Source organism: Lissotriton helveticus, chromosome 1_1, assembly GCF_964261635.1.
Source record: "Lissotriton helveticus chromosome 1_1, aLisHel1.1, whole genome shotgun sequence".
Classification (NCBI taxonomy): Eukaryota; Metazoa; Chordata; class Amphibia; order Caudata; family Salamandridae; genus Lissotriton; species Lissotriton helveticus.
The window spans coordinates 1,851,645,478-1,851,671,550 of record NC_136057.1 but is presented as its reverse complement, the minus strand read 5'-3'; the positions used below and the strand labels follow the sequence as shown (position 1 = coordinate 1,851,671,550).

The 26,073-nt window shown below is 46.8% G+C and overlaps 1 protein-coding gene across 4 annotated transcripts in view; it reads left to right on the top strand.

The window, feature by feature from the left end:
• Positions 1-26,073, top strand: part of ALDH9A1 (aldehyde dehydrogenase 9 family member A1) — a 262,831-nt gene that overhangs the window by 165,463 nt on the left and 71,295 nt on the right. For all 4 annotated transcript variants that reach the window (XM_078641404.1, XM_078641401.1, XM_078641392.1 and 1 more), the window contains 2 exons: positions 19,971-20,167; positions 23,375-23,515. In XM_078641404.1, coding sequence (XP_078497530.1) covers positions 19,971-20,167; positions 23,375-23,515 — 338 coding nt within the window. The remainder of the gene's footprint in view (positions 1-19,970; positions 20,168-23,374; positions 23,516-26,073) is intronic.

The window sequence follows — 26,073 nt, the reverse complement described above, 5'->3', positions numbered from 1 at the left end:
AGATCATTAAACTGCGTAAGACTGAGTTTTCCCTCGCCAGTTGTGACTTTGCTGTCAGTGTGATGGTTGGTTTGTGTACCAGGAGAGACAAACCCCGCTGGTACTGCAGTTTGACAGCTTCTTTTTGTGGGAGTAGCATCGAGAGAGAGAAACGTGACACACAGCCTGCAATCACCCAGCAGCCCTGTAAGTTGTAACACCAGGCAGCTTTTTGGTGGAGAATGAAGGACAAGAAAACAGGATTATCTCAATTAGGTCCCTTGATTGCAGTGGCCAGACTCCCTCTTGCATGCAATCCCCCTCATTCTGACTGTGTTAAATTGTGTATGAACCTATGTGGGCCCTTTCAGCACTGTAGCTGCAGGTCTCTTCTGCAGGTCTGCCACTGGCCTCCCACCACCTACTTAAACAGCAGATGGGAAGCTTCCCCCTGGGGCAGTCCAACATTGACCCCCTGCACAGATTGAACCCTCAAGAATTGAAGTTCTTTGTGTGGCCCAGCCAATCAAATGTTTGGCAAGAACGGATGCCAGAGCAAGCTGCTTCTTGTGATCTGTGGGTATTTCTGTCACTCAACCCAAATAGGCCAACTGGGAAGTCTAGAGGAATGTCAATCCTTTATATAGTGTCAGCTGTCTACGTCTAGTTACAGGGTCAGGATCTACTAATCAAAGACCAGTGTAAGAAGTCAGTTACAACCTCCTACTTGTCATGCAGCATGAGTCTGCACGAAGACCAAAACGTCACATTGCCACGTGTAGTATGCACGTTGAATTATAGTGTACAGTGCTTAACTTACTGCTAGATGAGATTATGCCTGTTTGGGCACAGCAGAACGTCTGGTATCTGGGATTATTTCCAACTCCATTTCTGCTTTCCTTGCATCCAGTAGCTTGTCTAGTGCTGTGAGGGTCTTGTGCTCAAAGACAAAAGCAGGGTTCGCCAGTCGGCTTGCCCTGCGAAGGCGGTAATAAAGAAACAAGTTCAAGGGAGTGGATCGTGATAGCCCCTTAAAGTCTTTAAGGGAGACAAAGGTGCCATTTTTATACATGTCACCCAACCATGTGAGGACTCTGTTGTGAATTTGAGACCAAGTCATGGGTTCATGCGTGGCAGGTGGTTGTGGATGATGGTATAATGTCAGTTTGGGAGAGTAAATCAACTCCCTCTTAGCATTTCTGGAGAGTCTCTCCCAATCCTCCAACATGCAGGCAGTCATGGATTTTTGATCTGGTAGGTAGGGAACCTGCCTGCCAATACAGTCCTGTGAAGGTGAGTTGGTCTGCCCTATCCTGTTTGACCGCCACATGTGGCATCTAGGAAGTCAGCCAGTACCAGCAGTGTGCCAAATGCGCTTGTGCATGCAGGTAATACAATTCTGGGTCAGGTGCCTCAAATCCACCCATGTGAATAGGAGAGTGAGTGTCTCCCAACCAGTACTAGCTTTATATCCAACCAGGTTTGAGAAAAATTGCGTAATTAATCACTATAGATCTGTTCACAAATAAAGAGGCTGGGTAGTATGACCATTTTCATGAGGCTAATTCGGCCCACCAATGATAAAGGTACAGTTATCTAGCAAGAGAATCTCATCTGTGACCTGGTGATGGCAGTTCTATAATTTTCGCTTATAACCTGCTGTGGATCACTGTGCACTCTGACACCCAAGTATTTAAGTGAATCTGCGCACCATTCCAGCGGGAAGTCTGGGGTGAATGGATTTGTGTTGGCTATGAGGGAACATTTGGGACTTCTTCCAATTAAATGTCATTCCAGGTAATACACCAAAGCAGACAAACTCCCTCATTACAGAATTTAGATTGGCCCTGGGGTACCTGACGTATAATGTCCTATTGTCTGTGTACCCGGATATTGGTATATGACTGCTATTGTATACCTCAGGGTGTTTCCAGTGTAGCGTTGTCAAAGTTTGGGTGCAAGAGGCTTGAGGACTAGTGTGAATAAAAGTGAAAGAGCGACCACCTTTGACAAGTACCTCATGTAATTTGTATGGTGATGTTAATGCAGAGCAAGCCAGTCAATGGAAGGGCTGGGCATTCCCATCCTTGGAAAGATGGCCAAAAGATGGCTCCATTCCAACAAGTCGAATGCATTGGTTGCATCGAGAGCGGGAAGGGGGGGAGGGGTACAGGACTGCATCAAACTCAGGATCCAGATCCTTAAGTATAGCAAAAAGCATTTAGTTTCATCCAAGGCAGCTCCACTTCCCATAACTTAGACTGGTTGTGCCTTACTGAAGACATCCGATGGAGTGAGGTGGTTTGCAATGAGCTTAGCTATAATCTTTGCATTACAGTTAATCAGTGACAGCTTCTATATCTACAAGAATCTCATTAGGGAGTCGGCTCGACAGGCTTAAGTAGTGTAATCAGTGATGCTTCGCACATAAACTGGGGAGCGTGTGTCAGAGATGGCCTTCTTTTATACATCTCTAATAAATGTGGTAATAGAATGCTGATGTAATGTTTCTACAATTCAGCCGGAAAGCAATCCGGCCCTGTGCTTTGCCCAATGGTAGCGCAGACATGGCAGTTCTTGACTTGGTAAGAGTATTCTGCATCATTCAGAAACTCTGTCCATCACCACCCCCCTTTTCCAAAATGGCAGTTTTTTATCACATCAATTACGAAGGGTTGTTTGTTCCTCTTCCAGCCATGCTTTGGCAGTGACATCAAGGTAATTGTTGACCTGTTCTGAGAGCAGTGTGATTTCTGATAGATACATCTGCCATGTGGATTCCTCACCTTGTGAATATCCCCTTGCGTCAGCAACATTCGGAAATTCTTTTGTAGCCTCGCGCCGACGTGGACTAGGACGTCATAGAGACACGACCTCGCTCGCGACTCCGCTGACGTCACCGACGCCTACAATAGGCCCACGCCGGCGTGATGACATCAGTTCCCTTTTTTCCGCGTCGTCGACGCTAACGGTTTCGGGATACTCTGTAGCTTATAGCTTATTGTTACTTTATATTTCTTCGATTCTCCATTCTCTGACCTTTTGCTACCGTTGTCATGTCGACAAAGAAGACAGGGTTTAAGCCTTGTAGAGAATATGGGAAGATGATGTCCGTTACGGACCCCCACCAGGACTGTATCTGGTGCTTGAGTTCGGATCACGACGTGGAGGGATGTTCTTCATGTCAGAAGATGAATCCGAAGGCTCTTCGCGAAAGAGAATCTAAACTTCTTGTGGCCAAACTAAAGGCGAGTAAAGTTAAAAGATCCTCGAAGCACTCGAAGAGATCAAAGTCGAGATCCAGGTTGAGGTCTCGAGAGGCGTCGGCCTCGAAGTCTTCGTCTGATCACGCTTCCGGTTCTCGTAAGAAGCATAAGAAGAGGAGGCATGGATCCGGTCATTAATCCGGTTGATAAGTCTGTTTCTAGATCGAGATCTCCCAAGAGGATAAAGTCAAAAGTGATTCCTCCGCAAGTGTCGGATCAAGAAGGTGAGGCTTCACCTTCGGAGTTGATGGTCCATTCTCCGACTCCGGTTCCGGATCCGACTCCGGCTCCGGCTCCGGCTCCATCTCCGACTCCAGATGGCACCAATGGAGTTCCTGTTGAGGAAGAGGTTTCGAATCCTGTTGAGGAGACAGATTCAAACCTGCCTCGAGATCGGCCTGAACATCCTCCATTCCCGACTCCAGGTCAGGACCCCTCTGCGTTTTTAAACGCGATGTATGGTGTCTTCTCGAGATCATGGTACCCCTCTGGAGCACCTTCGGGTCCCATGGGTCCCATGGCTTTTAATTTGGGTGTTCCTCACTCCTATGCTCCGGCACCTTTTATGCCGTATATGCCAGCCCCGACTCCGTTGTGGCAGTTCCAAGCTCCACCGAGGTCGACGCCGATATCGACGCCGGCTCGGCCGAAGTCGATGACTCCGGTTCCGGCGTCACCGACTCCTAGCAAATCTATGGAGCATCCTTCCAAGCCCTCGGATTCGATTCCGAAGTCTGCTCCGACGCCATCGAATTAGACGTTGGATTCGACTGCACTTCGAGTCAAAATGAGATCTAGGAGAGAAGCTCAACGTCTTCTTGATGAGCAGAGGGTTGATGAATCTTCTTCTGAAGTGGAGGAGGGCGAACTGGATGGGAGTTGTTTTGAGGACCTAGCAGAGGCGAGTGGTCTCGAATTTTCTCCGGAATGGTCTTTGCCTTCAGGACCTGATGCACCCTCCAGGGATGTGCAACCATATCATGTTGTCATGAAGAAGGCGGCAGGACTTTTGGGTTTGACATTGCCTACTGTCGAATTTAAGTCGAATTTATTGACTGAGGTTCTCCATTCTCCAAGCTCGGCAGTAGAGCCGATACTACCGTTTAATGATGCTTTGAAAGATCCCATTATGGAGGTATGGAAAAAACCCTTTTCTGCTCCTGCAGTTTCAAAAAGTGTGGCTAGGAGGTATAGAGTGGCTCCTGAGGATCCTGCTTTTTTATCTTCACATCCCTCTCCTGAGAGTTTGGTTATTCAGGCCGCTTGTTCTAAAAAATCAGTGGGTGCTTTTCCACAGGAGCCTGGCGACAAAGAGGCCAAGAGACAGGACCAAATTGCAAAAAAGACTTTCTCTTCGGCTAGTATGGCGTTGAAGTCTTCTAATGCCACTTTCCTTATGGGCAGATATATTCATGCTCTTATGGACTCTATGCGCTCATTAATCCCTAAGGTCCCTGAGGATAGCAGAAAAGACTTTGAGGAAGCTTTGTCTGATTCTCAAGCGGCAGCCCGTCAGGTCATCCAAAGTGGGCTTGATACTACGGATTCTGTGGCAAGGATCATGGGCACGGCGGTTGCCACGAGGCGCTCAGCCTGGTTGAAGTCGTCTGATTTTTCGGCTGATGTGCAGTCGGCTTTGTTGGATTTGCCTTTCGATGGTGAGGGGCTCTTTGGAAGAAAGGCAGATACGGCCTTGGAGAGATTCAAGGACAGCAGGGCGACTGCTAGATCTCTTGGCCTTCAGGTCAGAGGCTCTACGGTCAGGAAATTTAGAGGATTTGGCCGCTCGTCCTTTCGTTCTTATAGACAAGGGCAGCAGCAACAACAACAGCAGCAGCAGAATACCTTGTATAGGTCAGACAGGGGAAAACAGAGGGCACGTCCTCGAGGGCGTCAAGCCTCCTCCTCCTCCGCTTCCTCCAACCCCCCAGCCACGGAGAAGCAGCCCTAGATCCTCCATTCAGGATCATGTAGGCCCAGTGGGGGGTCGGCTTACCCACTTTCTACGGGATTGGGAATCGGTTACATCAGATCTTTGGGTTCTCAATCTCGTAGAAACTGGGTATGCCCTTCCGTTTCGGGAATTCCCTCCCAATTACCCTCCTTGCCAGGGGTATTGCTCAGAGGAACATCTGTTACTCCTCCAGGAGGAAGTCCAAACTCTATTGAGAAAAGGTGCGATAGAGGTGGTCCCAGAGCAGGAAAGGGGTCAGGGATGCTACTCCCGGTATTTCCTGATTCCCAAGAAGGATGGCAGACTTCGTCCAATCCTGGATCTCAGGATCTTGAATTTTTATCTGAAACAGGAGAAATTCAAGATGCTCACCCTGGCTCAGGTTCTTCAGGCTCTGCTGGAAGAAGACTGGATGGTGTCACTCGACTTGCAGGATGCGTATTTTCATATTCCGATCCTAAAGTCGCACAGGAGGTATCTCCGTTTTACGGTGGGATCGCAGCACTACCAGTTTGCGGTCCTTCCGTTTGGACTTACTACTGCGCCTCGAGTCTTCACCAAGGTGATGGCGGTGGTGGCAGCACATCTCAGAAGGTCGGGGATACCTGTATTCCCGTATCTGGACGACTGGCTGATCAAAGCAGTCTCGTCAGAGAGAGTGCTCCAGCATCTGCAGGAGACAACCCAGTTGTTGTACAGGTTGGGTTTTTCAATAAATGTACCCAAGTCTCACCTGGTGCCCTCCCAGCGCAACCTGTTCATAGGTGCGGTACTGGACACTACTGTATGTCGTGCATTCCCTTCCCCTCAAAGGATTCGCGACATACAGGAGATGATTCCTTTATTTTACAATGGAGCGGTCGTTCCAGTCCTGAAGGTCCTTCGTCTGCTCGGTCTGATGGCTTCTTGCATTCTGTTGGTCAACCATGCACGCTGGCACATGAGGGCACTCCAGTGGTACCTCCGCAGGCAGTGGTATCAGCACAACGGGGATCTCAGGGAGTCAGTGAAGATCTCCAGAGAACTGCAGCGGATCTGTCTTGGTGGAGTGTGGAAGGCAATCTTTCTCAAGGAAAGCCTTTCCAGCTGCCTCCATCGGTGGCCACAGTGATAACGGATGCATCCACTCTAGGGTGGGGTGCTCATCTGGGGGATCTGGAGGTCAAAGGGCTTTGGTCTCCAGAGGAAAGGTTGCTTCACATCAACCTTCTAGAATTGCGGGTGATACGTTTGGCGCTCAAGGCCTTCCTCCCTTCCCTTCGCGGTCAGTCAGTTCAGGTACTGACGGACAACACGACCGCGATGTGGTACGTCAACAAGCAGGGAGGAGTGGGGTCGCAGTGTCTCTGCAAAGAGGCTCTGCGTCTCTGGTCCTGGGTTCAGAACCATCGGATTTGTCTGATGGCAAATCATCTGGCCGGAGTGTTGAACGTTCGTGCAGACAGTCTCAGTCGGCAGTTCTCTGCCGACCACGAGTGGAGGCTTCACCCGGAGGTGGTTCGCGACATCTTTCAGATGTGGGGAACTCCTCGGGTGGATCTGTTCGCCACTCACGAGAATGCTCACTGCCTGTCGTTCTGCAGTCTCCAGTTTCCGATGCAAGGAGCTTTGGGGGACGCGTTTCAGTTGAGTTGGGGAAATCAACTCCTTTACGCGTTTCCCCCCCATACCCTTGATTCCTCGGGTTCTGAGGAAGATTCGCCAGGACCGGGCCCAAGTCATATTGGTCGCCCCGGATTGGCCAAGAAGGGTGTGGTACACAGATCTTCTCCACCTCTCCTCTCACCCGCCGCTCCGTCTCCCTCTCAGGGCAGAGCTCCTCTCTCAGATGGAGGGGCAGGTTCTACACCCCCACCTCCAGACATTGCACCTTCATGCCTGGAGATTGAACGGGGCAACCTGAATTCCTTTTCCCTTCCGCCTGACGTTGTGGATGTCATCTTGTCAGCCAGGTGTGACTCCACTAAGTCCATTTATTCTTATAGATGGTCGAAATTTGTCACGTGGTGTGGGGAAAAGTCTATTGACCCTGTGAGAGCCCATTTGTCTGATGTTCTCCAGTTTGCCCTTTCTCTGGCGCAACAGGGGCTTGCTGTTGCCACAGTGAAGGGTTATCTTTCTGCGCTGTCGGCTTTTCTCTGCTTGCCTGACCAGCCATCTCTTTTTAAGTCTCCTGTGGTGTTAAGATTTTTGAAGGGCCTCATAAATAAGTTCCCTCCTTCTCCTTTTATTGTGCCTCAGTGGGACTTAAATCTTGTATTGACCTACTTGATGGGTGCTCCTTTTGAGCCTCTTCACAAATGTCCCATGAGGCTTTTAACCTTTAAAACAGTCTTCCTCGTTGCAATAACCTCGGCAAGGAGGGTAAGTGAGCTTCAAGCTCTTAGTCATAAGCCCCCTTTCTTGACCATTCATGCTGATCGAATGGTTCTCCGGACCAGGGCTGCTTTTCTGCCTAAGGTGGTAACTCCCTTCCATCTGGGGCAGTCCATTACCTTACCTACCTTCTATCCTCCCCCTCACCCTTCTAAGGAGGAAGAGAGACTGCACCGTCTGGACCCTAAGAGGGCGGTGTCCTTTTACTTGGACAGATCCAAGGACTTTTGTGTGGAAGACCAGCTCTTCATTGGGTTTGCTGGCTGCAAGAAAGGAAGAGCTGTCCATAAAAGAACCTTGTCAAGATGGATCGTCCTCTGCATAAAGATCTGCTACTCTTTGGCCGGTAAGGAACCACCAGAGGGTATAAGGGCTCATTCTACAAGGGCTAAGTCTTCGACCTCTGCATTGGCTAGAGGTGTGCCTGTAGAGGATATTTGTAGAGCGGCAACTTGGTCTTCTCTCCACACTTTTGCGAAGCATTACTGCTTGGATTCCGAGGTGAGGAGGGATGGTCACTTTGCACGCTCTGTCCTTCAGGATTTCCTGGTTTAGAAGAGTGGACACCCTCCTCCGGGAGTGGGGACTGCTGTGGGACTCTATTCACAAGGTGAGGAATCCACACGGCAGATGTATCTATCAGAAGAATAAGTTACTTACCTTCGGTAACGCTTTTTCTGGTAGATACTATATCTGCCTGTGGATTCCTCACTGACCCACCCGCCTCCCCGTTGTCCGCTCTTCTATGCCAGAGTTACTGTAATGCAATTATTTTGTTGTCAAGGAAATGTTTCAACTGCTTTCCTGCATTTGCTTTACACTGTGTGTTTTGCCTTGACTATTGTGTACTGTGTATACTATGTATATATCTACTGTCATTGGTCCGTCCGTGTGCCTCGATGGCACGGAAAAAAGGGCGGAACTGATGTCATCACGCCGGCGTGGGCCTATTGTAGGCGTTGGTGACGTCAGCGGAGTCGCGAGCGAGGTCGTGTCTCTATGACGTCCTAGTCCACGTCGGCGCGAGGCTACAAAAGAATTTCCGAATGTTGCTGACGCAAGGGGATATTCACAAGGTGAGGAATCCACAGGCAGATATAGTATCTACCAGAAAAAGCGTTACCGAAGGTAAGTAACTTGTTCTTCCAGTTATAGAATTCAAAAAAACATTTTTAGAGTATGCCTATGATCTGATCCGTGCCTGAAAGCGACATACAGAAGCGTGCTCTATTCCTATACTATTGTTTCCTGCCCAGGAGCATTCACTAGCATTACCAGGCTTCTTGCCCTCGCCATATGCTCGAGCCCTTGTGTATTTACCAAACTATATTTCTCTTCCTGCTATTTCAGCATATTCTGTAGTTTTGTTATGTATGTGTTCCATTAGTGGAGGAGTGTGGCTCAATGGTTAGAGCGGCAGACCCTGATGCAGAGTTTCGATTCCCGCCTCGGCGGGGTCTCGGGCTCAATTTCCTCGGACCTGTTAATTCTCGCCTCGGTGCCTATTCTAATCACGGGCCCCACGCTGCAACTCTGGGCAATAGCTTGCTTAGCCTCCACACCGGTCCCAACAGCGCTAACGATGCCTGGCTTCACCCTGGGGGTGCCCAGGAGTGGACACTTCACAGGGAAAGCCAGGAGGGGTTCCACAGCGGTATGAGTATCAGTGCCAGGAAGCCGAATAGGCGACACCGCAAGGTGACCGTCTGGTGACAGTGCGCTCTATAAGTACCATGACATTTACCTTTACATTACCACACCATGCCCACCCCCTCCTCCCCCCCAGCCAGTCTTCTCAGTTATTTTAGGTCCTGTTCTAAGCTTTTGAGGTCCTGTGGCCACCCCATTGTTTTCCAATACAGATTCCTAGCTTGGTTACCTTGAAAGCCTCCCACACAGAGTAGTGGGTCAAATGTACCAGGATTAGGCAAAAAGTACTTTTATATCCCAGCCTGCAACTCAACACTAAAGTGATTTCCCATTAGGATTTCCTTGTTGAATTCCTGTAGCTCCTCGGGTAGTTGAAGCTGAAGCATAACTGGAGTGACCCAAAATTTGCGGGCTAGGTACTAAATTTCATGTGTCCACTCCTTGTATCTGGTGACACTAGCTATTAGTTCAATCTGGACCACATATTGTGACAGCTGAGTAGAAAGTGCACACTTTGAGGGGTTCATATATGATCGTGTCTTGCAGCGTATGTTCATTCAATACACTTAAAGGGATTATTTAGACCTATCGTTTGATGTGGCAAAGGATCTGTCCATGTGACTGTTAGACTTGGCACGGGTCTCCCTTCCATTTTTGCTGTTGCCTCGTGTTTTTGCTGGTGTTAGATGCTTTGGGCACTGCCAATGATGTCCGGTGCCACAGTGTGAGTGCTTGCCACTGTAAATTGATGTATTGATTAGTGGTGCCGTGATTGGATGTTTGGTTTACTTGTCTGACCCTAGTACAGTGCACTGAGTGTGCCCAGGGCGTGTAATTCCAAATTCTGCTAGTGGGCTTGCAGCACTGGTTGTGCCACCCACAGAAGCGGCCTTGTAAAACGTGTCCATGGTCTGCTATTGCAGAGCCTGCGTGTAGTCTGGTACTGTCATGCTGACTGGGCAAGTGCACCCCCTTGCCAGTCCCTGAACCTTCCCTTTTCTTCATATCAGACACCCCTATGGTAGGCCCAAGGGCAAGGTGCATTGTAAGTATACGGTTGGACAAGCCCTGATGTGTGTGGCATGTCCTCATAGTGAATTACAGCCATTTTCGTTTTTCACTATTGCAAGGCTACCTGTTCTCCATAGGCCAGAATGGGCTGTTAGATTATTACATGTTTATAACCCTAACCGACTCAGAGAACATGGTAGAAATTCGAGTTTAGTATGCCTGGACTCAGAATGATAAAATACATCTTTTAATAAAGTGGGTTTTAACATTCTGTGTTTGCAAATACCACTTTAAGAAAGTAGGTATTTGCTTGCCTAACCTTTCAAGCCTGCCTCTGCGAGGTTGTGTATTCCTTTGTCTAGAGTTTAGTGACAGGGCTGGGGGATTCCAGGAGACAGAATGAGTCAGCCCAGTGGTGAATAGGGAGATCTGCATCTAGATGGGAGGGAGGAGTTGCACCTGGGACCTGAATAGGACTGTGCCCGCCCCCGACAGTGATGGCTCCGAACCCTGTGGTGCGTCTGATGTCTCTGCCCTGCACACTGAAAGAAGAGAAGGAAGACTGTCAACAAAGTGCTCCAGGGCTGTACTTGCCTTCCAAAATGCTGGCTCAACCTCCTGCAGTGCTTCTGATGTTCCTGCCACGTGAAAGGAAAGGAGAAGTCTGGTAAACAGAGTGCTTCAGAACTGGTTTTGACTGGGCACAGGCCCCTCTCCTCTCGGAGAAGAAAGAATTTTGGGGTATAAATATTGGAACCCTGATCCCAAGAAATTAGATCACTTCGGGCCTTACAAGACGAAACCTCTGCTGAGGAGAAGGAACCTGAAGAAACTGAGGAGAGACTATTCCCAAGCTGAAGTGCTGCTTGGGGGATTGACCTGCAGTCGTTGCCTGACTGCCAAAGAGAGGAGAAAGAACATTGTGGACTTTTCTTTCAACTTGTGCAAAAGATCTCCAAGGGCTTGGAAGAGAGCTTGCCCCCTGACCGAAGTCCCAGGACCAGTGGACTTCACCAGCCTTTGTGAATTGCTGCTGCGAAACGCTGTTTCAGTGGCTACAGAGGCAGGGAGCTGTGACTGACTCTCACGACCGGCCCGGTGTCCTGTAGGCACTGCATCAAGCAACGTCCGCCTCGAAAAACGCAAGCTCTGTGCTCACCGACTCCGTCCTGATGCAGTCACCGAGCTGTAGCCTGCACTGCGACTGGTGGGCACTGCGACGTGCAACACCTCGCTACACTGACACGTACTGGTCTGAACGAAGAGGTCCCGGCTGTTGACTCTGTGACCGCACCGGAGTTGGGCACCGCCTCGCACGCTTCGCGACGCACTGCACCGATGTCCGGACTGATCGACGCCAGCTCCCAAACTCCGGCTCTGTCGCCGCACTGCAAGCACCGCATCGAAGCACCGTCTCACCCTGCAACGCAAGCCTTGGATCCACCGACTCGGTCAACGGGCCGCTGCCTGCACCGCATCGAGGGACACCGCATCCTGCAACCCTTTCTTTGTGCACCGCGACAAACACCGGAACCGGCTCGCACGCCTCAAGTAAAAGGTACTGTGACTGAGTCTGTCGACATTTGAGTGGGCCCGTACCGACGCGGCCCGCTGAATTTTCTGGACTCTTGTTATTTTCAACAACGCTGTAGCCGGACCAGGCTACCGACTTGCACAGAACCTTGATTTAAGCCTTTTTACAAGAACTCTTGAAATCTAATAGTACTGTGGATTATTTATGTAGTTTATTGGTCTTGTGGTAACTCTATATAAAATATACTTATTTTTTATATAAAACCTTGTGTGGTGTCCATTTATAGTGTTGTCACTGGGTTACTGTATGTGGTCACAAATGCTTAACTTGCAACGCATCTGAAATAAAGCCTTGCTGCTCATGCCAAGCTACCAAGGGGGTGAGCAGGGGTTATTTTCAGAGTGTAATCCCCCTTACTCTGACTGGAGGAGAGGGTCCCTATTTGTCACAAGTACCTACCTGTGCCAACTAGAGACCCCCAATGCTAACAGTGGCTTTGTAATGTACAATTAAAATCCCCACCCCAGATGAGGTACTCTGGTTTAGTTGACCGAATTACTCCCTAGGGATTTGTATAAAACTCTGGGTACTCCGCGTTCAGGCCAAATAAGTTCACTATAGTGATGCGAGTTGGTCCTAATCTGCCTCCACAGAAGCGCACATCTGACCAGTGATCTTTGTGCATGGAATCAATCAATCAATCAGTACTTGTAGAGCGTGGCTTATAACCTGTGAGGGTATCCAGGTGCTGGGTTGCTGGGCTTAGTAAAAAAAAAAAAAGGTTTTGGTCACTTCCTGAAGTTGGTCAGCGTGGGCGATGTTCGAAGGTAGAGAGGGTTGACGTTCCAGGACTTGTAGGCGAAGTGGGAAAAGAGCGGCTCCTGCTCTGGCAGATGCGCTGTGTCTGTGCCAGGGAGGTGCAGCTGAGGTTTCTGGATGGTTGGTGGAAGTTCAGGCAGTGGTTCATGTATGCTGGTCCTTGGTTGTGGAGGGATTTGTAGGAGTGTGTCAGTTGTTAGAATTGGCTTCTTTTCTGGACGGGGAGCCACTGGAGGTTCCTCTGATGTTGGGTGAGGTGGGTCAGTTTGGGTAGATTGAGGATCAATCTGGTTGCTGCATTCTGTATCATCTGGATCCATCTCATTAATTCGGTGGTGGTTCCTGTGTACAGTGTGTTGCCATAGTCCAGACAGAAACCCAGTCACAAGCCCTAGCCACCAGCTGATGCTTATGGGGAGCCATTTGAAGATTCTTTGGAGCATGCAGAGGAGACTGTTGATCTGTCGTTTCTCGGTTAGTTTGCTTTCTAGGATGATGCAGAGGTTGCGGGCGTGGCCTTTTAGTGTGTGTATGGGTCAGAGTTCAGCAGGCCACCAGTTGTCGTTGCAGAGAGAGATGTGGTTGCCAAAGATCAGTACTTCGGTTTTGTCTGTTTTGAGCTTCAGACAGTTGTCCTTCATCCAAGCTGCGACGTTCCTCATGCAGTTGTGGAAGTTGGTCTTGGTGGTGGTGGGGTCTGCTGGGTGTCATCTGCATAGGATATCATGTTGATATCGTTGGAATCGTAAGCCTTTCATCACTAGGATATTTACGCCTCTGGCATAGGCAGAGAAGGATAATTTAATGCCAAGTACAGCCCATGTACTAATTGTGAGATGAATCTCTTGTAGGAGGGTGATATTAACATGGTATCAATCTACGAATGCTACCACTTTGCTGAACTTATGTGGGTTGTTGAGCCCTCTGAAATACCATGTCAGATAATTGAGCATAGTTGTCTCATGGTTTCCTTGCATAAGGAAATGTACATTAAGTGAGTGATGTTTCTGTTACCTTCTGGTTTCTTGGCAAGGATGCTAATCTTTCAATCTGCCATCCATACCTATGCATGCAGTGCCACATGATTCAGGGAACGCACCAATAATTAACCCATAGCCAGCCCACCCCCTCTGGTGCCCCAACTCCACTAGGTCAAACCCCATAATAACAAACTGAAATGACCCAAAACCATCACTGAAACCCATATGGGTGAAATGTATAAGAACAAGACCTAATCGGGTGCTGTGAGAAGTTGGCCTGATATGTCCACTATTCTAGTGGGCACCCTGTATCAGTCCAAACAACCCTTATGGTGATGGTTGTAAAGTCAACCTTATAGACCAGCTATCCTAGTGGTAGCATGGACAAAACAGTCTTAGGCTAAACTCAGGAGGGCATGTAAACCCAGCTGTTTTACCATATGTAACCCCTTTAATACCAAGTAAAAGGACACCACACAGGTTAAATATAAAAATATATATGTATTTATTACTAACACAACCCTCTAAACTCTTTATGAGGTCAGAGGCAGAAGCACATAACAAGATACTCAATTATCATACAATAAGTTGCACAAAATACAGTAGAGCCCTAGGAGCACGTAAAACCATATACTAAAATAGTGGTATAAGACCCACGTCACGGACAAAGGATCGGCCTAGGGAATCGCTGGGGCTACGCTGTACTAACGAGAGTTAGGGAGCAGGAGACCCACGGGATGCGTGTGCAGTGTCTTTACACACATGCGAGTTACCATAGAGTTAGAATGGGAACGAAAGAATTGGAAACTAGTTCTTTTAGGACACTTCCGGATGGACTAGGAGAAAGCTACTGAAAACTAGGACACTATGATAGTCAATACCCACAGGAGCACCGAAGTACTCGCGTTACCTCACCCACAGGAAGCGGGTGCATAGGTGTCAAAGTCTGTCGGGTTTCGTCGCTGATTCCTATGGAGCCTTGCAGAAAGATGCTGCAGGCGTCCAGGAGGGAAGTGTCCGGGTGGATCCAAGGGCGGATCGAGGATGAAGAGTACCTGAAAGTAGAGGGGACAGAGTCTGGGTCCCTAGCCAGTGACCAGGAAGGAAGCCGGTGATGTCGTGAAGCTTGACTCTGCAGCCACGTGGACCAGGAGGCGTCGACGACTACCAGGAGATGGATACGGACTGTCCCACGAAGGATCTCGCTGTTGGCGGCGTCGGCTTCCGGATTGGAGTCAACAGGCCTTGGCAAATGCAACCCACGCAGGAATCGAATATTCGCTTTGGGATAGACCAGCAAGGTCTATGGGGTTTCTCCTTTGAGGGAAGCAGGGGTCCACCTGGAGCAACCAGGCAGGTGGTGTAGATTCAAAAGTTCGTCGTCACAGAGGCCACTAGTCAACGGGCAAGCGACCGGACAGACGCGTCGAGCAGAAAAATGCAGAAGGGCCCAACGCAGAACTCGTGGAGGGCTGATCTTCGGTGCAGATGATGCTCGGGGCTGGGGCTTTTCAATCCCCAATGCACAACTTCGAGGATGCCTCAGAAGCTGCACAAGTAGCAAGGAGCAGGCTTTTCAAGATGACCGGTCCCACGTCTCTCGTCGCCTCCACGGGTCTCCGCTGTGCAGGGACTGTGGATCGGGGTCTGAGAAGTCTGGCTCTCGTCGGACTCTGTGCTCGGGCTCTGGGAGGAGCGTCGACGAAGTAAACCGCTGATCGCTGGATGGTACCTGTTTGCACAGGGTGGTCACTCCTTGACCACAAGGGAGATTCTTAAGTTTTCTGTCTTCAAGTAGAACGTCGAAGGTCCAGAGTTTCGTTTCAAGTTTCAGTTCAGGATAAATCTAAAGTCTCTAGGCTCAGCTCCTACCTATATACTAATCTGGTGGGCTGGATTACCTGCTAGGTCCCTCCCATGGGTGGGACCAGGGAAGGGTGTGGTTACACCCCTTTCCCTTTGTCCAGTTTCGCGCCAGAGCTGGGGCTGGAGTGCCCCAATGCTGGTTTGAACCGGACTATGCATGGGACACCTTGTGTGCCCCAGGCAGTGTCTCATTTCATTCAGCCCTCCCTGCCCCAATACACTATGGCCTGTCTGGGGTGGTGCTAGCACCTCCCAAGACAGGAAACCTATTGTCCAAGCCTCCCTCGCTGGATGGACTCCCAGCAGCAGGAGGTCAGACTTGTGTCTGTGGCAGCAGCATCCATTTTGTGATGCTGAGGCTCTTTTTAACTTTCACCGGGATTAGTAGGAACAACATGGCTTCTCCCTCTAGAAGGGTGAAATGCTACCCCCGTCGCCAGAACTGGCGAGGGGGTAGTATTCCAAAACTTATGACACCTTACACAACCTGTTTTGATAAAGCCAAACCAAAGTTAGCATTTAACCGCGAGGATTATAATGCACTTAAGAGTATATGGTATGGCTATATCATAGAACAGCTATAAGGACATGGTTCCGAAAGCTGCAGACAGGCTCAGCTCATGCTAGAGCACCATCTCACATAAAACCAAGCACTCTGCCTTCAGGATTGTAAGGCCTGCCATATGAGTGACTTAGAGGTGCATATGTGTCTATATATAATGGTAGGTATAGGAATACTATACCTAAGCAAGGGGTGATTACACTACCTTGCCCCAGCTGAGTGATCAGCCAGTTGTGTCAGTTTGGATGGCCAGCCAGGGGTGGCATAAGATATGCTACAGCCCCTGGTAGGCCTTGGGTGCACCTATGCCCTGGGTACCTATGCTATACTGTACAGGGACTCACAAGATTGACCCATTTTCCCAATTGGTGATGTACCTAAAGTACATGGTATGAATTTAGAGAGAACAGCAGGGCTGTGGGTCTGATTAGCAGGCCCACAGCCAAATTAAAGTCGAAAACCAGTGAAGCAAAAAGTGGGGTGACCATAGGAAAGCAGACCCTACTCTCCTCCAGGTGCAATCCAAGGTGGCGAACCAGAGTGCTTGGCATAGTCCCTCTCATTCTCATTGAAAGGGTAGGAGGAGGGTTGGTGTAAGGCAACACGTTTTTGCTGGTTTCAACCAACTTTTTGCCCTCATTTTAACAAGGGACTTGTGTAATAGGCCTGAAATGTCCTGAGCCCTGCTAATCAGGACTCTTTGTATGTGCTATGACCCTTAAAAAGGTACATGGTTGATTGACTTATGCCCAGTTGGCATATGTTAACATACTCTTAACTCCCTGATCTATGGTATCCGGGGTACCTAGGGCCTTTAACTTGGTGTCCCTGCAGCTCTAGTAGTGCTGCCATGACCAGGTAAACATGGCTCCCAGTTTGCCTCTGCAGACTGTAAAGGCAGTGTAAAACTGCTAACTCGTCTGCCTTTTTAAGCAAGTATTCTGCCCACCTAGTTTCTTAGGGTCCACTGTAACTCATTTTAAAACCATATACAAAACCCTGACACAGCAAATCCACGTAATCTCTCCTGGCATAATCCTGCAATCAGTACTGCACCGCTTCCAATTTATTTGGAGTATGCCCCTAACCCCCTGTGTCGGAGATGGGAGCTTCATTTTTCCCCCTTGTAAACCTCTTTAAGGGACAGTCCCAGGCCTACTTTCTTGCCCCCAACTGTGATTGAGTTTGCTGCACTCCACCGTGGGTAACCAGGTTCTTGGTCTCTTCTGACATTAATGTTCCAGGTGTATGGTACTCTCGACTTTGGTACTCCAAGTTAAAGCTCCAAAACACTCCTTGCCCTCCTTTCACACCTGCGATACCCCCCCACGCTTGGGTGCGACATCCCTGAAAAATCCAGTATGTCAAAGGCACGCCTCTGGCGGTATACGTCGTGGGGGCGGGCCTGCTAGGTGCTATGGTATGCAGCCACAAATCTGTATAGAGCTCCCCTCATTTTCCTTCTGCACCTACTGATAGCCGGCTATAAATTCCTTGTCATACCGAACCCAGGCTATCCCCCCCCGAAATGTGATCTGTGCATGACCTGCATATTTTGAAATGGACAATACAGCACTCCAGATATTTTTCGCAGTATAAGCTAGCGTAGATAAGAAAAGCGACCCTCCAATTTTCTTTAGTTACTTGCACCCATGGATCACCAGCTCATTCTTCGTTGGACTCTTTCTTTGCAGAAACTTAACTTCCAAGCGCTCCCCTTTCCAGATGCTTTCATTCGTCACTGTTATCAAAGGTGTTCCCAGCGGCTTGGGGATGCACCCTTCACCTTCCTCACATTTGTGTTCACCTGTGTACTTGCATCTCCTACCTTAACTTCCTTAGCGTCTTCCATGCCCGTCCCTTGATCTGTCACATACTTACCCATCCATAAATGTGGTGCACCCTTTTTAGATCTCGTCTGGCGTTAGCAGCGCTGCAATCGCCATAACGAGGGCCTTTTGGAATAGATACGGATTCCAAAACGTACATGTGGAGAGACCGAAGAGACCGTAGATGTGCAACCGGGGATTCGAGGCTTTACTGGCGGCGTGATACTCTGGAGACCAGTTTTTTTGCTGCCAGTAAAACATCCAGTCCCCGCTGTAAATGTAAAAAACCTATCGTTCAAGTGATCTTATGCTATGATTCGTGACTCCTTGAGGCCAATCTGGCAGCACTTGGCATACTGGCAATTTCAACTCCTTTTTACACCTGTTTAACAAACTCTCAGGGAATGCAACAGTGCGGTGCCAGAAATGTCACAACTGGCTGAAGGTGCCATACATGGCAGTGAGCCACTTCGCAACTTCTATAATGTTCAAAAAAATATTTTTAGTTCGCGATTTTCCGCTTTTATTCTCTAAAGCAGTCCTATATATATTAGTGATGTGGTGAATTCACGAAATTTACGTTTCACGTGCAGATGATATCCCCGTGCTGACGTGCAAACATTTACACTCCATTGGGTCGGGGCACTGTATCATAGTACCACTTGCAACCCCCAGCCCTCCTGTGGTCATGGTGTGTACCAGCAGCAGGAACCGAATATGTCTGGCTTTAGATGAGGACAAAGCCTCACTGCTGGTATATCCCCAAATCCTGGCTCTGGTGCTTTTTCACAATCCTCGCCCCCAGCTAAATTTTTGCTGAGGCTTGTCCCCTTTGCCCCACAGAAGTTGGCGCCCATGCATGTTTGAACCTAGCAGGGGCTCCCTACTTGGTAATTATTTGAGTCTTGATAAAGGAAGTAATGCACATGTCCTTAGAAGTTCATTACAAACCACTGGCCTTGGAGTGAAGAATGAAAGTCCACGCAGGTGGCCATCTAGCTGTTCTGTCAATTCCGCGGATACTTCTTGGCGCCTGGTCTCGGGAGCAGTGATTGCCATAATGATATACAGATGTGAAATCCACTATGGAAAGCCCACAAAGTTCAAGTAGGGAACATGTACACCGGCGGGTAAAGGTTTGATGAGAGAATTTGTGACTCCCAACATCAGTCCCGGAGGGTCGACATTGTTTGCATATATCAGGGCCCTGGATTCTCCGTCCTGTTGTATCCCACGATGCCCTTTGCAGACCCACGTGCTTGCCATAAAGCACTTACAGAAATCGTGGCACACCACTGACTAAGCTTCTTAGTGTTGGGCGCATTTTTAGGTCTCGTCTGGCGTTACGTGTGTTATGCTGCTTTGTGTGTCAAATGACATGTTCATCTTGTGTGCTAGAACTCGACCTGGGATAACTACACACTTTATGTACCTCATCTGGATGCAGGAGAAGTTGACCAGCAAGATATTAATTTTAATTTCCAGCGTGGGACTAGTTCTCTAGTAGGCACTTGTGACTCCCACCTGAAACCATGTTTCCCTTATAACTCAAACAAGCATTTAAAAATGCAATAGGTCTCGCCTTTCATTAAGTTAAAGCCATTTGCTTTGCTATACAATACCATTAGCAAAGCAAATGGCTTTAACTTAATCATAGGCGAGACCTATTGCATTTTCAATGCTTGTTGTCGTGGGAGTTTTCCTGGACCCACCATGCACCGTCCTCCGCTCGTCCAATGGTGACATCCAGCCAGCTGCCCTAGGCCAAGACTTCGCTTCTTGCCGGAGCATCAAAGCTGCACCAGTCTTCCGATGTCACGATGTTCAGTTCCCCCCCTACCTACACTTTTGTGCCAGCTGACTAAAGCTACCTGCGTTACTCGTTGAGAGTTTAAATTCCTGCATTTCAAACATCTGAGGTTGATTAATGCAACACCATAAACATAATTTACAGCATCAACTGTTATTTCCAGCTCGAAGTATTAACTTACTTTTTTCACGTAGGTCATGGATTTACAACCATTTCTAAGAGGAGATTTACTCTAACCTATTAACGAGTCTCCCTCGCACACTTCTAGCCACTGGATGGTGAAATCTGATTCTGAATGCTACTGTACTTTATATTCTGTTATTTGTCTTTGCAGGAAACGCAATGGTTTTCAAACCCTCTCCCTTCACACCACTCTCTGTTGTGCTGCTGGCTGAGATTTTTGCTGAAGCTGGGGTTCCCCCTGGACTCTTCAATGTGGTTCAAGGTGGAGCCTCTACTGGCGAGTTCCTTTGTAAACACCCAGATGTGGCCAAGGTCTCGTTCACTGGGAGCGTTCCTACAGGAAGTAAGGTAACTAGCCCTTCGTGAAGATCTATTCTGAATTCTGCTGCAACAGACTCTGAAGTTACAAGCTCACAGAAGTATGAAATGCTGTGTGAGGGGTATATGTTTTGAAACCATATAAAGTAGTCCATTTGTTATTTAAGGGGAGAAGCCCAAACATCTGATGTACATTTATGTGCAGGACATAGTCCAAGCGTGCAGTAAGAAAAAAGGATAGAACTAGTACTATTTTTAATTTTATTTTATAGTTTTTGTGTGAACACACTGTTACAACTAAAATGTGTAAAAGACTTGTAATTCTTGACTTGGTACTTTCCCTGTACGAGACCTGCGCAGATAGTCCTAGCCTGGAAAGCCAGAGCGATATCTAGTTGTGGCAAATACAATGCTGCTTCAGGTTTTGCTAATCTATTCATTCTGACTGTATTGCGGATGGAATTGGTTACCCAAAGGTTGTCCTGAGGCTGTCTAAACTGCACCAGAAATGTCCACTCAAAGCCACAATCAAATTAGTAGCTTTTCAGATAGTTAACATGATCGTAGCACTGTAAAACGTGGCCCACTTGAGGATTACCTCATATTTAGAAAGTCTTGAGTAATTTAGTATCTTCACTGTCAAAACACGCACATTGTTCAGACCTTGATGTCTCAAAAAGTAACCATTCAGTCGTGGTCTCAGTGGCCCTTGTTTCACAAAAGTAATACCAGGCAGACAATGGGTTTGAAAAGTAAAGTTTTATGTGGCAATAGTGAGCACAAAACATTGTCCTGCCAAAATATCGATTCTACAATATTCATTTCCACAACATTGTCATGGTAAGTATATATTTACAATTCTTTATACCTTCTTCATACCTTGACTGTGTGTATTGACAAGATACCCACATTTAGATACATTTAATCCTGTATAATTTGATTTTATGTATATATGTGCATTTCTTTGTACAAATACATTTATACTACTTATGGTCTAAAACAATATACATAGTATTTCGGTCTGCCTAATAAATGTATATTTTACTTATGGTTAAAATATGTATATTTTATACTTAACATGTGTATATAGATCACTACATAATTCACAGAAATGGTATTTGATTAGATGATTATGGGTCTCTTATCTATCACAATATGTACATTTAATCATAATAATCGTATCCAAGTGCTGCACTATTGAAATATCGGAATATATAAAAATAAATACAAAAATATATAAAATGCACCAATTAGCTTTACATACAGCAACACTTGAAATTCTGAGTTACTATCATATATGCACTTATGGTACTTTACACAATGCAACATTTCCTCTTTATTATTTTTATTATACATGTATACCCTTTCTATGTAGTTATGTATCTATATATTTATTACTTTACTCCTACTGTAGAAAAAAACCTTCAACTCTCTCAAATGCACTCTCATCCTATACCACTCAATATATCCGATACCCCCACTCGCTGACTGATCCCATTCCTCATTCTACTACTATGATCTACCTTAGAACCCTTTCTTGACTCTTCCCTCCTTGGACTCCTCTCAAACCTCACCTTACTAATATGATCTCCCAAATATCACTTTTTAGACTCTTCCCCTCTTCTATTTACCCCCCCTCCCCACACTTTATCCTATTCAGTCAAACTAGCGGACTCCCGTCCACCGCTCAAATGAACATATTTCCCTATTCTATTCCTTTTTGGGTTCCGGAGTAGTGTGCTACTCCCCGAAAAGTGCTTCAACGCCGTGTTGGGGGTAGTAAGGGCTGTATAAATTAATACATTTGGAGTTAAGAATAGTTAATGATATTTTCAACATTGTGGTTCACTGCTGACTAAATGAGCCATGCATGGGGAGGGAGGTTCTTTTACATAGTTCTCACAGGTTAAGTAGAACAACAAAAATGTGAAGTGTTTGATATTCTATTAAAAATAATAAAGTACACGATCTGCAATATGCATCTATGCTGTCATCTGAGAACATTTTCCAGCATTTCTGTGAACTAAGTAAATTATTGCACTAGCATCTCAGTTGATGATAAATAATTACATTGTAAGGCAGAAAAGTCCCTGTGTACCATAGGTATGGGCAGGGATCTATTGTTTGCATACATGATGCAGAGACATTCATAGCCACTGCTCCTCTTAAAACTTGCAAAATGAGCTCTGTGAAATACCCCCCCTAAAAAAAAAAACAATTCGATGAATTAAGTGTGATGCTTTTCATTACTAGGGTTCTTTAAGTTACCCACTGTCATATCAACGTTAGGACACAATTGAAAATAAGCACATACAAATTAGAGTACTATAAATCATAATGGTCGGCTTATCAAAACAAGTTTAAGCCGCCTTCCATATTCATAACTGTTGTTGTAGTGACCAGTAAAACAAGTGAAGACTCTGGGACCATCTTATGGAAGTCTCTTCTGGAATGTCTTTTGATGGTGGTCAGGAAATCACAAAAGCTTTGCAAAGTGTTTGTGAAAAACTTTCAAATGCATAGTGGCCACATGCAAAACATTGGAGTTGGAGATTTAGTTTTGTAAAATTCTGGATTTGTAATGGACTTCCTAAGAGAGAAATTGCACACTCAGCTGTTTGTCAGTGTTTGAAATAGAACCTTCAGCATTCTCCTCATTGAATTTAAATGGGATATAACATGAATTTGAGAATGTCTGTGCGTCTTATTGCATCAAGAGGAGCTACTTTATAAGCTCTGGCGTAACATATGCAGAACAATATAGGATAGACCAGTAATCCCCTTTGCAATATTACAGATGTTTTAGTAAGGATATTAATATTGATGCTCAGTAAATCAGATTGGTGTGCTACGGATTGCATCTCCCTTCATCCGTATTGCATGAAGAGTGCTCAACTCCAGCTAGCCCAACTTAATAAAAACTCACTATCCCATATTTCCCCGACAACTGAGCCCAGTGGAATTGTTGTTAATGTATCCTGGTTGTCGGTCTTACCCCTTTTCTGATCATTTAGCCTAGATGTAGGGATAAATGTGCAAGGCCCATTAAAAGTGAAAGCTGTACTTTTACTGGTCAAAACACAGGTAGGCTTTACGAGAACAGTATTGTATTGTGTGTTTATCTTCATCTGTAGGAGACTGTAGTTATTGGACAAAAATATCAATTACACTGATCCAAATAAATGTATGTTTCTGTATTATATTTGGCTCTTACAATTTTTCATTTTGTTCTCCCAGATAATGGAGATGGCTGCTCATGGGATCAAACCAATTACGCTCGAGCTGGGGGGCAAGTCCCCTCTCATCATCTTCTCTGACTGTGTGCTGGAAAATGCAGTGAAAGGAGCAATGATGGGCAACTTCCTAACTCAGGGCGAGGTAAGCAATTCAGTGCCCAGAAGTGCTTTCAAAACTAAGCACTTGTTGGGCATGGAAGTAAACTGCCTGCCTTAAAGCACCTTGCAGGCTGCAACACAGGAATGCGTTTGCACAGCTGAAGATGGTAAATGCGATATCGCCTTCACTAAAAACAGTGCAACTTTGCCTGCAGTTACAAACCACCACAATGAGCTTATTTTTGGCAAGCGAGAGTCCAATTTCCCATACCTGCATTTTAAAACCTGTCATTGGTTGGGTTCATAGAGCTACAATAGAATGAATGACATAGTTTTGCTATGTTTCTTCTTAAAGCCACTCGCAATCTGCTGTTTTAAAGCTCGCTCGCCAATAACTTGTATCTGAGTCTTTTCTGATTCTTCCTCATAGAGCATACCTCAGGTGAAACAGTCTATCTATGTCTAGAGTGAACCTTTATTCACACAACCTGAGCAGAGCCCTAGTTGTGTACATTTTTTGTGTATTTAAAATTCCTAAGTTGGAGTATATGTAATTGGTCAGCAAATAACATTTAGCAGAGTGAAGTACTGACTAGACGTTGCAGCTCTAACATATGACTATCATGGAAACTGCATAGCACTTTTGCCACAATTCCTCAACAACCTGACCGGGAGCCCTGTATATCCTCATAGGGCTGTTGGAGTGTACACCATTTGTAATGACAAACAGTTGTAGTACAAAAGTAAGAATTAACTTTTCTTCCACCACTCAGTGACTTAAGTACCCTTACTTGTTACTTCTAAGAGTGCATTCCAGGCACATGTGCTCACTAAATGGCAGCCCCAGATATTTTAATATTTTTACTTGTCCATGGCTGAGCAATGTGCCATAACTCACCCTGATTTTCTTATATGTGAAGATAGAGTTCTTCGTCTTAACCACCTTTAATTTCTGTACTGTATGACACAAATTGCAGGTTGACTTCTAGGTGTCCCATCTGATGACCCACTCCTGTGGTCCACGAGCACAATGTTTGCATTCATGGTACTTGGTTTGTGTTATCTCCTCCGCTTCAGCAAAATTATCCTCTAGCGATTCAGAGACCAGTCTGTGGAATTGAATAAGGACACCAACCTTCTTAACACCATGTTCTGTCCAAACATGATCCATCATTGAACCCGACAAATTTGTGTGGACTCAAACCTACATGTCTTTGTATTATCCTTCTAAAATTTATCCGCAAAGGTTCCGGAATCCCACATTGCCAATTTCCTCTACAGTATTAAAGTTGACTTTATATCAAAAAGGTCAAAATCCCATATGAACTCAATTGGTGCTAGTATATTTCAACTCTGTCGGGTATGTTGAACATTAACTGTGTACTTGTAGTATACATGGTTCTGAGGATCATTTTCAGCTTCATCTCAATGTCCTTTTCATACCAGCTCACTGACGTTGGTCTTAATCGTTTTGTCACATACCATGTGTAGGAAGCTGGGTTTCAGTTGCAGTAACCCCCCCAACTTTTTGCCAGACTACTGATGCACTTTGACTTGATGTGCCCTAAGTCCCTGCCAATCAGGTTCCCAGGGTATGTGTACTTTCCCAAATCTCTACCTTGCACCCCCAATTGGCACCGCTCTAGTCACATGTCCGTCCCTTGTAACCGGTACCAAGGGCACTGTGGCCAGGGAATACCTCCAAGGGCTGCAGGACTTATAGTGCCACCCTTAGAGGTCCTGTACCGTTACCCACACACACACTGCCATTGCAGGCTGCATGTTTTAGTGCAGAACAAAGTGAAGAGTTGACATGCCTGCAACCCACTGCCCTGGCATAAGTCAGCCACCCCTCTAGCTGGGTGCCCTATACCAGTGGTGAGGGTACAGGTGCATTAACCCTGTACACCTACAGTGTCTAGGCCAATTCCTAGACATTGTAAGTACAGTAATGCCATTAAGAGTATATGGTGCTGGGAGTTTGTCATTACGAACCCCACAGCAGCATAATGGCTTTACTGAAAACTGGGAAGTTTGGTATCGAACTTCTCAGTACATTAAACCCACACTGATACCTGTGTTGGATTTAATTAAAAATACACTCAGAAGGCATCTTAGAGATATTCCCTGAGCCCAGAAACAAAGCCTTTCCTGGGCGTAGGTAGTCACACCTCCCCCAGGCCAGGAAAAGCCATCTGCGGCAGGGGAGCTTCAAAGGCCTTGCCACCTTTTTAATGCGACCCCCAGCCGCTCCTGGTATCAGGAACAGGCACCCTTCCTGTCTCTCCTCCTTTTCGGCGGAAAGACAGGCGGGAAAAATTAGCACAGCCCAGAAGGTGTGCCCACCTCCCCCAGCCCTCATGTGGGGGAGGCGAGGTGAAGCCCACTTTTCATTGCCTGCCATCTTTCAGATGACTGCCACTCTCTGATTAGGATTAGATATTGTGCCCCCTCCACCACGTGGAGTGGGCACACAAAGGGTGTAGCCACCCTAAGGTCAGTAGCCCATTAGCTACTGAACTAGAGACCCCTAAAACGACCACTAAATACAATATTTAGGGGGCAGCCCTGAACCAAGAAGACTGATTCCTGCAACCTACG